Genomic DNA, 12,498 nt, shown 5'->3' with positions numbered 1-12,498 from the left:
CTGGTTTATGCGTGTGAAGTGGATTCTCAATAAGTCTCCCTCCTTGACTGCTTCCTTTTCTTTTCCGCCCATCTATCCTCAGCCACCTTTAATTCTTTGAAAGGAGTTTAACTTCTTCCTAGGAGATTGGTCATACAGTCAAACTCTCACGCATGACCTGCCCACCTTGGCCTGCTCCCAACCCGAGACCCAAGGACCTCTCAGCTCTGAGGTTCATTGTGGGCAGATGAGGAATGTAGAGATGTCTGTTACTAGGACAGAAATCTCTACTCTGACTGATGCCCCCACCGGCTGACAATTTAAAAAGCCATTAGGGGTGAATGGGGGAGCCCACTGCTCAAGGCCAGTTGCCAGCCCACACCTAGCCCAGATGCCTGGCCACACGCCTGTGCCCACAGCCACACGGAACCTTCAGCCACAGTTCATGCCACATGCTTCCTTGTGCCCCCCACAAACAGCAGCTCCTTTAGCACGCAATTACTCAGACTTTCATAAAGAGCAGCTGTGCATGGTCATCTGCCAGTCGAGATGAGCCCCAGAGAGGAGCGCAGGGGTATCTCGGGTCACCAGAGATTTCAAAGATCATCTCACGCAGTCCCTTTCTCTCCCCAGTAGGATTCACCTTCACAGCCTCCCAGACAGGACAGCCACACCCCTTGACCCTCTTCCCCTCTCTCCCAAGGCTTTCCCTCAAAACTCCTCACTTTGGCTGAGGTGAGCCTCCCAGGAACTGTCCCTCCCTCTTCCAGGTCTTATCTGCCCTCAGATCAATAAGGATCAAGAGCCACCTGCCCATCCCCCTCGGGCCCACTCTCCTCCCTTGGAGACTGGCCTCACACTCATTCCCAGTAAAACCCAAAAGACAGGGCAAAAAAGAAGTTCCTCAGTGGTGACCAGCACCCTCTCCCTCCCCTGGGCACACCCAGCACAGCCACCCAAGGTCCAGTCATGCTGCACTTCCATTGCTGATAGCTGAAGTGCTCACCAAGAAGTGAGGGGCCAAAGTCAAGAAGACAAAAGCCTGCCAAGTTAACAAGAGCCAAGCCCACAAGCATCATGGGGGTCGTGGCATAAAATTCCCAGGCTCCCTGCACTCTCCCCTCCAGAAACACAGAAAACCCAACACCTGAAGCAACAGCCTTGATGGCTCCTCCACCATCTACAGGAATGCCCGGGGCTGGTGACTGTGCAGGCAGTCATCATGCCTGGGGAGAAGAGTGACAGCCATTCTCAGGTGCACAGGTGGCCACCAGCAAACAGAAGCCCACACCTACGCATGCAGGACAGAAATACCAACTCTAATACCCCAGCCTGGGATGAACTGTTGCAAAAACCCACAGGGCACAGGGCACAGGGCAGGGGGGAAACCACTCTCTTTCTGGGGTGGTTTAAGTGGGAGAAAACCCAGAGCAAAGGGGTGACCTAGATGGCTTTTCCCAGCCCCCTCCCTACAGAATAGCACCTCCGCAAGGAGAGGCAGACTGGGGGCCGCCGGCTTACGTGGGGCCATCGGTGATGAGGGCCAGGATGTGGCTCATGTCCACCGTGTAGGTCTCCAGGTCGGGGTAGGGCAGGCTGTGGGGCTCCTGGCTCTCCAGCATCTTCTCATCGTCGTACACGAAGAGGATGCCGCCCTGCATGCGGACCAGGTAGCCCAGGTTGGGGGGAGCGTCATCTGTACAGTAAGGGTCTTCCTGGGGCAGCGGGGGAGGGTGGAAGTCTGCAAAACAGGATTGAGTGATGGCAAAGAGCCCTTGACCTCATGAGCTCACGTGGCCTCCAAAGGCACATTCTCAGTGAGGCTTGTTCTGGTCATCCCATATAAAAATCATTTCCCCCTTCTCCCCCACGAATCCCCCACCCAGATATTTCACACCCCCTTCCCGGCTTGACTTTGTTTCCTTAGCACCTACTACTAAGTGAAATAAGTTCACTCCGTTATCCTGGGTGGGACATGCTTTCTGGTTCGCTTCTGCACCCCCATTTCCTATTAGAATAATCCCTGGGACGTGGTTGGCAAGTTTTTAAAATTTAACTGAAATGAGCCGAAGCCTCCTGAGCACTTTAGGGCCACCAGGGGCACTAAAAAGGGCAGCTCTGTCCTCTCCTAAGAACAGACAGCACCGGTAGGCACAACTATCCCTGTTCTCCCATGGCTTTCTGAGCCCAGGGCAGCCGAGGGGCTAAGCCGGCCCCACCCCCAGATGAGCACAGAAAAAGGCTGGTCTCCCATGGAGCAAGGAATGCCAACCGCTATGGGTTGAGTTAGCCCATGGTGGGCAGAAAACTACTCTTGGCTATTGCCCAGCTATGGGACATTGGGCAAACCACTTTACCTCCCATTCTGTCTGCTCATCTGAGGATTACACACTTTGCCTTAACAGCCCATCGTGAGGGCTGCAAGCGTGGGTATAGGAAAATGCTTTGTAAATAGCAATGCCCGACATGTAAGTTACTGGGCATTATTCTCATAATGACTTCTCCTGACTCTTGCTAAGCTCTATCTCTGGCCAAGGAACAGGTTATGCTTTATAGCAGTGGGACTGGGGGCTTCTGCTCTGCTAACATGTGCCAGTGGCCTGTGAGATGCCAGCAGTACAAAGGCCTGAGAGAAGCCACAGCTCCACCCACCACACTCATGCCAGGACCCCTGGGTGCTCTGCTCTGCAGAAAGTACCCATTTGACAGTCATTCCTGCCGGCCTTTGCCAAGAATGGGGCAGGTGGGATCAACTTCCCTCAGACAAACAGGGAAGTGGGTGAGAAGGGCTGAGATTTACCCAGGGCCCCTGGTGGTAACAGATACTCAAAGTCCAGGTCTCAGAGCTTCAAGGAGGCCAGAAATGGCACCAACTACACCCAGGGGGCAGCCTGGGTCATGGGCACTGGCACTGATCATCAGCCCTTACTGGGTCCCCCACCACCACCTTTCAATATGGAGGTTTCCTGTGGTGCTCGTTCATCTTACAGTTTCTACTGCTCCTGGGTCTTCCCTTGGCCAAACAGAGCCCACCAGAAATGATCCTGCCCTCAACCCCACTGCGTAAACCAGCTTCCATTTACTGAACACTCACTGGATTCCAGAACTGTACTCACTGCTTCACATTCATTCCTTCATGCAATCCTCTCAGCAGGCCCAGGTGACAGGTAATATTAGTGTTCCCATTTTACAGACTGGGAAACTGAGGTTTGGAGAAATCTTTGCCCAAGAAAGTGGCAGAGCTTAGATCAGAATACAGGTATGTTTAAACCCCTATCCTACCTCCCCTATCCTCCCCTATCCTATCCCGGAACATGCCTGCTATACTTAAATCCCACCCCATGTCTGATCATGTTTTTTTTTTAAATACCCCACATGAGACTGCCTGACTCCCTGGAAAACTCCCAAGATCCAGACTTTCATCTCTCTCCTAACTTCCAGAGCTCAGTTCTGTGGGGGTGAAGCCGGCACCCTGCCCTTACAACACCATCCGGGGGGAATACATCCAGCCAGTCAAAAGCCCCACCAACTCTTGGACCATGTCCACTTGGAGCCCCACCTGCAGCCACCGCACCGTACCTGGGAGGCCCTCCCCCGGAGGTGCTGTGTCCACCCGTGAAAGACCCAAGTACTGGGCGGTGGTCCGTGGGAAACGGTGGTAGGCAAGCCGGGCATACTTCTCCCGGATCATCAGGGCCTTGGCCAGGCTCTTGGCGGCCTGCTCATAGTCCTCCACGGTGATCTGCGGAGGAAGGTGTACAGAAAGAGTGCATGTGGCCGGCCTGAGATCGCTGTCCTTAGCAAGATCTGCTGCAAGGCTGGCCCTCGGCTGGCAGCTGGGAACTTGGGTTCTGTGAATATTCCCACCACTCCCTGACTTGGAAGAGTGGCTCATTGTGCCTACGCTGCTGGCACCAACAAGTGTATGCCGAACACCTGGTTTCCTTCTGGGAGTCTGGAATGTGGGGACGTGCTGTGCAGATGTGAGACTAAAAGCCTTGGGCACTGAGCCTCTCATGAGCTTCCGTGATAGATGACACGTCACATGTGTTGCCACCCTCCGAACTAAGTGTGTTATGGTGACTCCACTGGGAGAGGACCTCCCCTAAACTCTGTCCCGGGAACCTGCCCCCTGGACTGGTTTTGCTCTGTATCCTTTCACTGTAATAAATCCTAGTCAGAGCACAGCTATGTGCTGAGCCCTAGGAGTCCTAGCAGATCCCTGACCTGAGGACAGTCTCAAGGGCCCACACAGGAGGAGAGTTAGGTAGGGAGGCAGGTACTCTGCCTGCACACCCCCAGCCAGCCCCTCCAGTGCTGCTGATTAAAGCACAGGCCTGAGGCTGCACCCCGCACACAGAGGCAAAGCCTGGACCTCGTTCCTCAAGAGGGTGAGCATCATCGCTCTCAACTGATGGGTCCTTTGGATAATAGGATAATAATAAAAACATCTGCATGCTCACTCTGCTGCTTTGCCACCCCCGGGCTCTGATTCATCGGCACCCACCCAAATTCACCCAGCCACAAGCGCTTAGGGGCAGGTGTTGTGGGCTAGACCCTCTCCATAGATTGCATTGGGTCCTCACTGCAACCTGTTTTACAGATTGGGGAACCGAGGTCCAGCGAGGGTAAATCACTCGCCAGGAAGTCACAACATCAAACCGCAGAGCCTGATCTGACTGATTCCCACAGCCCAGGGATGTTCTGCATTCCCAGAGCTGCTTCGTGTTCAAAGACAAATGAGATTAACTCCCACCTCCCAGTGCACTCATCAGTCTTAGTCAATTTGGGAAGGATGTGTGGGGCAGAGTCTGAATGTGCTCGGGAGACAAGCAGCTAAACTGTCATAACAGCGGACATGTGACGCAGCCAGGGGCGGACAAGATGCGGGGGAGAGGAATGGGGGAGGGCTGAGGCCTGAAAGGGTCCTCCTCTGCTTTAATTAAAAAATCACTTCAGTTTTGAAACATTTTAAACCTACAACAAGCACCGGCAGACACCCAGAGCTAACCATTTTAATATTTTTTCATCATGATTTCAGATCTCTTACAGGTTTGAATAAATAAATCATCACAGAGGCAGCTAAAACTCCACCATCCACCCTCCACCCTCCCCCACTCCGCTCGGTCCTCAGAGGACCAAAACTGGCATGTTTTTATCCTTTTACTAAATATTACTCCTTGCTTTTGGCTAAGGAAGTGGCTTCTCCTTTCCTGACTCCAGGTGTCCCCAGGAAGGTGTTAATTCCATTTTAGCCCTTCCGGATGGCTTCTGAGAGCGGTAGAAATAAACAGGTGAGCAGACACAACACCCAAAGGCAAACACACTGTCTGCAGAACCAATGGACTCAGCACAGCCAGGAGCCCAGGCCACAGGACTCATGCCTGACATCAGACCCAGGGGGGCCAAGGAGATCTGCAAGGTCAGCCTACCTGACACAGATCTGTAGCTCTCTGGGACCAACTGCCCAGTTCAGGGGCTCCGTGCCCTTCGACAAGCCAGCCAGGAGACTGACTGAAAGAAACTAGTTAGTGCCCCAGGCCAATGTCCTTCCATTCAGCTAGCTGTCAGCCCACCTCGACTCTCCCTTTCCACTGCTCTGCCCACAGGCCAGAGGCTGGGGGGACACCAAGGCAGGAAGCTGCATCTTCAGGCAAGGCCTGTATTGCTTCCAACCAACCAAAATCCCCATCCATGGACACTAAAATAAGATAGCGGATATTCACACAGTGGAATACTATGTTCGTTAAAAAGAACAAGGAAGTTCTTTAATGATATGACATTATCTCCAAGAGGTACTGTTAAGTGAAAAAAAAGCGAGGCTCAGTTATGTCATGTGTATAGTAAACTACTGTTTGTGTACAAATAAACGAACCATGTGTATATAATTAATTGCAGGTACACAGGCCAGCTTTGTGAGAACACACAAGAAACCTAGCCAAGGACTGCCTCTGAGAAAGAGAACTGGGTGCTGGAGAACTATATAGTTTTTGTTTCTTTTATATTTTGTACCATATGCAAGGATTCTCTATTGCCCCCAAAATAATATATGTTGTTATGGCTAGGGGAAAATGTGTAAGAGTTGTAAGCCACTTAGCTTTCTCTGGTATATTCTAAAACAACCGTGAAAAAGGAAAGAGAAAGATAATAACACGGTCAACGAGGCACAAATAGTAGGTTGAGGACCAGGTAGATAGGACCAAACTTAACCCTGCCACTAACTTTAGTGATATTTCTCTTTCTGAGTGAGCAATAAAAATGCATCCTCCTACAAGTGAAATGCACACATTTTCAGTGACTGAGTTAACTGACTTGGTGTGTACATCAGCTCATTCCCTTCCTCATCAACACCCTCTCTTCCTGGCTGGAGGGCTAACCTATATCTAAGGATGCTGAGAGAGCGGAATCAGCAAACCAATCCACAACAGGACTTTGAATCCATTCAATATCTGGGAACACTAGCCAAAACCGGTTTGCCTCAGTGGATAGAGTGTCTGCCTGCAGACTGAAAGGTTCCAGGTTCAATTCCAGTCAAGGGCATGTACCTTGGTTGCGGGCACATCTCCAGCAGGGAGTGTGTAGGAGGCAGCTGATTGATATTTCTCTCTCATCGATGTTTCTAACTCTCTATCCCTCTCTCTTCCTCTCTGTAAAAAAATCAATAAAATATATTTTTAAAAAATATCTGGGAACACTAAAGGGCCACCTTCCTCAATGGGCTTCAGGGCAGAGAACACAGGGAACTGATAGGCCATGGGCACAGCGTGCCGGCTCACAGCCCCAGGCCCTCCTCACAGGAATGGACAGCACCCTAGACACCCATACCCCACAACCTCTGCAGGACCCTCTTTTTCTAATTCGTATACCTCCTGCCCACTCCAGACACCTACAGACTGGGCCAGGCTTCAGGGCTGGGCATAACCCAATGGCCCAATGGGCTCTGGCCTCTGCACAAGGCACATACCACCCTCACACAGCCCCCAGGGGAATCCACGGAGAGGGAGAGAGGAAGACACCTTACCCCGGCACAGTAATCTCCGCTGATGGTCACCCGCTGGTACTCGGGCATACAAAAAGGTGCTGGTGCGAGCGGGCAAGTGGCTCCAGGGAGCACAGGTGTTGCAGGAGTCATGGCTGGAGTGGTGGTCGGGGGGCCCTTCCAATCTGGCTGCGTTGGCATTTGCAGAGACAGGGACTGGGATCGAATCATCTTGAAACTTTTCTTTCTAAAAGCCAAGCACAAGGAAAAATTAATCAGTAGCTAATTAGGGCAAATGATAAAGAGTCTTGTTATACCGGTGGCAGGAGAATTTTACTCTGATTAATCACTGATGCTGGCCTTACTGTTAAGATCTAATTAGTTATACTTTCCTCTTAAACACACCTGCGCAAGATACAGAACAGCCATCCAGACACCCATCACTGTGGTCACTAAGAACGGTCATGGGCTGTTTGCTCTGTTAAGAGGAGGACAGACCACCCTGCAGGGGTCTAACCCCGAGGACAGAGGGGGAAGGACAATGCCAAGTCAACCAGCATGCTGTTTTCAGACAACCCAAAGTCTAAGTCCCAGTGTCTGGCAGTCTCAGGAAGGACTATGAGCAGGGTCACAGAGAAAAGTGACACTGTTTCCCGGAGTTGGAAATTTGGAGAATTGGTGCCAGAAGACATCAAGACCATAGACCAGTCACATCTTTTGGTTTCATAAAATAAAAGTCAGGGACCCAGAGATGGGAAAGGGCTTACTCAAAGTCACGAGGCAAGGTGGCAGCTAGCCCTGGACCTCCTCCCTCCCTGGTACTTGCTCTACCCCGTTCCCCTGCTGCTCCTCCCTCAAGGCTGCCATGTGCCTTCTTAGCTGCTTCTGCCTGGCAGGCACAGACCTGGGTCTCCGTTATGGAAAACTGATTCATCAGCATCAATTTCAGGTCGCTCTGGGCCTGTCACGTTGGCACCGATAGATGATTTCACAAACCCTTGGAGAAGTGGGCACAGCAAGGTCAGTTTAAAATGCTACATCTCACTCGCACACCCAACGTGGCTCAGTGGTTGAGCATCAACCTATTCACCAGGAACTCATGCCAGGGTTGTGGGCTCAATCCCCAGTGGGGCATGCAGGAGGCAGCCAATCAATGATTCTCTCTCATCATCAATGTTTCTATCTCACGCTCACTCTCTGAAATCAACTAAAAATATATATTTTTTAAATGCTACATCTCATGCTTATTTGCAATGCTGATTTGTGAATACTCACCTTCCTCATTAACTAAATAGTAATGTTTCCAATGGCATCACCCTAAGTCCTAGGATCCCAGGAAGGGAATTAACAGCAGTGAGGTGAGGCCCTGAACACTCCGCTCTCTCTGGTCTCTCTCTGCCTCCAGTGGAGCCCAGCCCCTTAGCATTGCCACCCCGTGGTGTCAGAGCCTACAGCCACCAGCAAAGGACAGGGTGACAACCAGGACCCTCCAGAGTCCACAGAACCCCTCCTCTTCTCTAGGCACCAATGACACCTATAGGGTATGGAGAAATCGGTTAATCTCTAAACGAGTTTCATGGCTCACAGGAAGCAGCTGACTTCCTCTTGGTTCTTGGCCAGATTTCCTCACAGACCCTCTGGTGACTTTTTAGGAACCACAGTTCCTCCCCTTGTGTACACACCCACCGCTTGCCATGGCTTGCTGGTCCTCATCACCTCTGTGGGGACAGGCTGTTCACACCCGAAAAGTGGAGGCAGCCCCTTTCCCAGAGTCCATCTTTGCCCAGCCCCTGGCCCTGCATAGCAGGTGCACTGCGTTGTTTGGGAAACTCAGCCTGAAGGAACGCCAGGAGCCTCGGCCCAGGCCTCCCCAGCCTGCCACCCATTCATCACACAGAGCTGAGCCGAGGGCGATGCCAGTTCATGTCAGTCCATCAGCACCCTGAGTAATGAGGTTCTCGCTTTGGCATTGTTTGGACATTCGCATGGAGAGGAAGAGCCATGCCTTGGGCTCCCTCTCACATTCTGACAGGCTCCCTCGAGTCCCGTGAGACTGGCTTCGGTGTCACTCACATGCCTGCCAGGTCACTGCTGTTAATCTCTAAGCCAAGTGCCACACATGCTTCAGCCAGTGCCACCTGATGGCTGGTCCAGCCAAGGAGAAGCAAGGTGACGTGTAAGGTAAGAACAGTAAAAAAGCACCCCATGATCGGAGAGCCGGGAGGCTGGCTAAGCCAACACCCCACCAGGCGTGTCCTAGAAATGTCCATGTCCTTCTGCCCATTGAGGAAGCCAGTGTCCACATGCGAGCATCCAAAGAATTCTCCTTCTTGAAGACGTCCATTATGGCTCCAGCCTTGGTCTTCAGGTGAGACCCAGATGTCACATGTGAAATCCACGGGCTGGAGTTCAGACTTTGCAGACACAAAGTTTACCACCAGATGGGTCAACTCCTCCTCAGGGCCCACTCACCTTAGGAAAGGGCTTGGAGTAACTGGAGCTAACCACTAAGTTTGTGCTCAGATAACTGGGAAAGCCCAATGGAGTCCACGGAGAGGGCCCGGTGTTCATCTTCTCTTGCTATGTGACAAGTTGCCACAGCCAGATGGCTTCAACAACACACTACACAGATCTACAGCTGAGAAGTCTGGGTGGGCATGCCTGGGCTTAATGCTCAGGGTATCAAAGGGCAAAATCAAGATGATGGTCACACTGAGCTCCTATCTGGAGACTCCAGAAGGAAACCCACTCCCAAGCTCATTTAGGGCAGTGGTCTGCAAACTCATTAGTCAACAGAGCGAAATATCAACAGTACAACAATTGAAATTTCTTTTGAGAGCCAAATTTTTTAAACTTAAATTTCTTCTAACACCACTTCTTCAAAATAGATTCACCCAGGCGTGGTATTTTGTGGAAGAGCCACACTCAAGGGGCCCAAGAGCCGCATATAGCTTGAGAGCCGCAGTTTGCCGACCACAGATTTAGGGTATTGGCAGAATCCAGTTCCATGGGACCACAGACAGAGGCCCCTAGTTCCTTGCTGGCTCCTGGGCAGGTGTCACCCGCTTTCTTGCACACAGACATCCTCCATCTTCAAAGCCAGACATGACCTTGGTTCTGGTGCTTCGAATCTCTGACTCCCCCCTCTACGACCAGCCTGTGATGCCCGCCTGGTCATGTCCCTACCTTCAGGCCCACTGTGCACACACCACAGCATAATCACAGGAGTGATGTTTCATGATACTCAAAGGGTCTAGAGATTAGGGAGGGACATCATAAGCCCATATCTAGTGTCCATTCCATACAACTGAGGCTCAGCCAACAAAAATGAGAACAGTAGCTGTGTGTGTGTGGGTGTGTGTGTATGCACGCACACACACATCCTTCTGCCCCTCTCAAGACTACCTGAAGCTCCCCATATGTGTCACAACAATAAAGGCTTACCATAACTTTTCTGTGAATTTTAGAACCATAGGGGTCTCCTAACTGGAAAGGACTTTAAAGATAATACACTCCAACCCTTTCACAAAGGAGCTTTTGCTTGCATATCTCCAGTGACAGAGAGCTCACTACATTTCTGAGTAATCCATCAGCATTCAATCGTATTCAGAAAGCCATTTGCCAAGCACCTGCTCTGGGCCAGGCCAGTGTTAGGCACGTAAACACAAGGTGAACAAAGCACGACCCATTGCCATTTGTTAGAAAGCACTTCCTTATGATGGGCCAAGATCTGTCTGTCCACAGGCGCACCTGCTGCACCTCGGGCTACCCCTGGGGCACCAGAGGAAGCCAGCTCACTCTGCCACAGCTGGCACACCCCCTCCTTCCCTGCCCACATATCCCCCTGGCAGACACACACTCCTGCCAAAAATCTGGCGGGGAGAGAGCCCACAGGCCAGGAAGCAGCTTTGTCCTCCTGGGCCACAGGGACCTTCTTGCCTGACCAGCTTGTCAACACAAGATGGTGGACAGCTTCTCTCTGTTATTCTGACATCTGCACCAGCATGCTCTAGGTAGGGCCCTTGGCTGCCTCTGCCATTCATGTTGTCCCAACCCTTTCCCTGCCCCACTCCCCAGCCCTCCTCAGCTCCTGGGAACCAGATGCCCCAGAATCTTTGGTCATAACATTTGATTGATTTATATGCTAAGCCCAAGGTAAAAACCAGGGCCCCTCTTGCTCTTCTAGAGAACAGCTGGCATCTTCCCAGGGGCCTTTGCAGCCCACCGCCCTGTGCAGTCTGCTAGGCAGGGAGCAGCACTAGAGCAAACCTTTCCCCAAAGGCTCTCGGTTATGTAGGACCCTTCTCCAATGAATAATCTACCGTGTGCCAGGCCCTGGGGGGTAGACGGAATGATGACATATAACCCCTGACTCCAGGGGCTGACTGGTAATGGTACTGATGATTGACAGTTCAACGGACTGTTCTCATTGTCATCATACAATGTGGCTGGAGTGGTGAGAAACTCTTGGTTGCTGGAGATCCCAAGGGAGACACCTGATCCAGACTGGAGGCAGGTGCAGCAGAGCAGCAGATCAGAGAAGACTCCCTGCATCACTTCCTTCTGAGAGAACCAGCCCTCACCTATGACTGTTCCTGCTCCTACCCTCCCTCCTGACCAAGGGCAGGTCTCCATTCACCTGCCTCCTCCCTAGCTCCCCTTTGCCAGGGCTTCCCAGCTGCCCTTTTCCAGAAAGATCCCAGAGGTCAAAATGAAGTACAATCTTAACTACCTTTTAAATTAAGTTTTAAATGCTCCGTTCTCAACTTGAAAAGCAGATGAATTGGCTGTTTCAAATGAAGCTCCTTTATCAATGGCCATGAATGAACAAGCTACCTCCCCCCTGACTGAAGACGTTTCATAAAATAAAATGATGTAACAGCACTTTCTGTGGGCTCCCCTCAGTTCATAACAAGTATCTCTTTATCTGCTTTACTCAGTACATTCTTGAGGAAGTTGCTGTTTTGGAGAGCTACATTTTTCAGGTCAAGTCTGTCCCCTAATTTTTAAAAATACCAACTTTGGTGTGGCTTTTTGCAATGGAAATCATACTCCTGGGTCTTGGTCAGAGCGTGCTGCACGTAATCTAAAGTTTTCTCAGTGACTCAGGGTCATCATTGTACGATCCAGTCACCATCTTCGAGGCGTTTTGCTCTGAGCCTGCAGTGCTTCTAATCCTTCATCTGCCTTTCACAATTATTCCGTTTCCTCCCTCACTGTTGCCTGTCTAACACTAACAACAACAAAAAACAGGAACATTAATAATGTTCCGGCGCTGTGCTAAGCAGCCATGCGTATTAGCTCATTTAATTCTCACAGGACGGGTCCTTTAATTACACGCATTGCACAGATTGAGAATGGTTCTCCTGCGGTTAGAAGACTCACCCAATGCCAGACCCAATAAAAGACAGGGCTGTCATTCGAACCCAGTGGACTGGATCCAAAGCCTGGGCTCATAATCACTACACATCACTTCTGCGGCCCTGTCTCTGGAAATCCTTCTCTCACTTCTAATTTGCTTCCTTAAATTTGATACCACA

General features: G+C 51.2%; 1 protein-coding gene across 5 annotated transcripts in view; it reads right to left on the bottom strand.

The window, feature by feature from the left end:
- AMPD3 (adenosine monophosphate deaminase 3) overlaps window positions 1-12,498 on the bottom strand; it is a 46,440-nt gene that overhangs the window by 19,435 nt on the left and 14,507 nt on the right. For all 5 annotated transcript variants that reach the window (XM_084893482.1, XM_084893483.1, XM_084893480.1 and 2 more), the window contains exons 3-5: window positions 7,001-7,205; window positions 3,559-3,721; window positions 1,501-1,720 (exon numbers count right to left, since the gene is read on the bottom strand). In XM_084893482.1, the coding sequence (XP_084749608.1) occupies window positions 1,501-1,720; window positions 3,559-3,721; window positions 7,001-7,205 (588 nt within the window). The remainder of the gene's footprint in view (window positions 1-1,500; window positions 1,721-3,558; window positions 3,722-7,000; window positions 7,206-12,498) is intronic.

Source organism: Pipistrellus hanaki (assembly GCF_964339955.1).
Source record: "Pipistrellus hanaki genome assembly, chromosome: 9".
Taxonomy (NCBI): Eukaryota; Metazoa; Chordata; class Mammalia; order Chiroptera; family Vespertilionidae; genus Pipistrellus; species Pipistrellus hanaki.
Note: the sequence above shows the minus strand (reverse complement) of the source record. Positions and strands in the feature narration are given on the sequence as shown.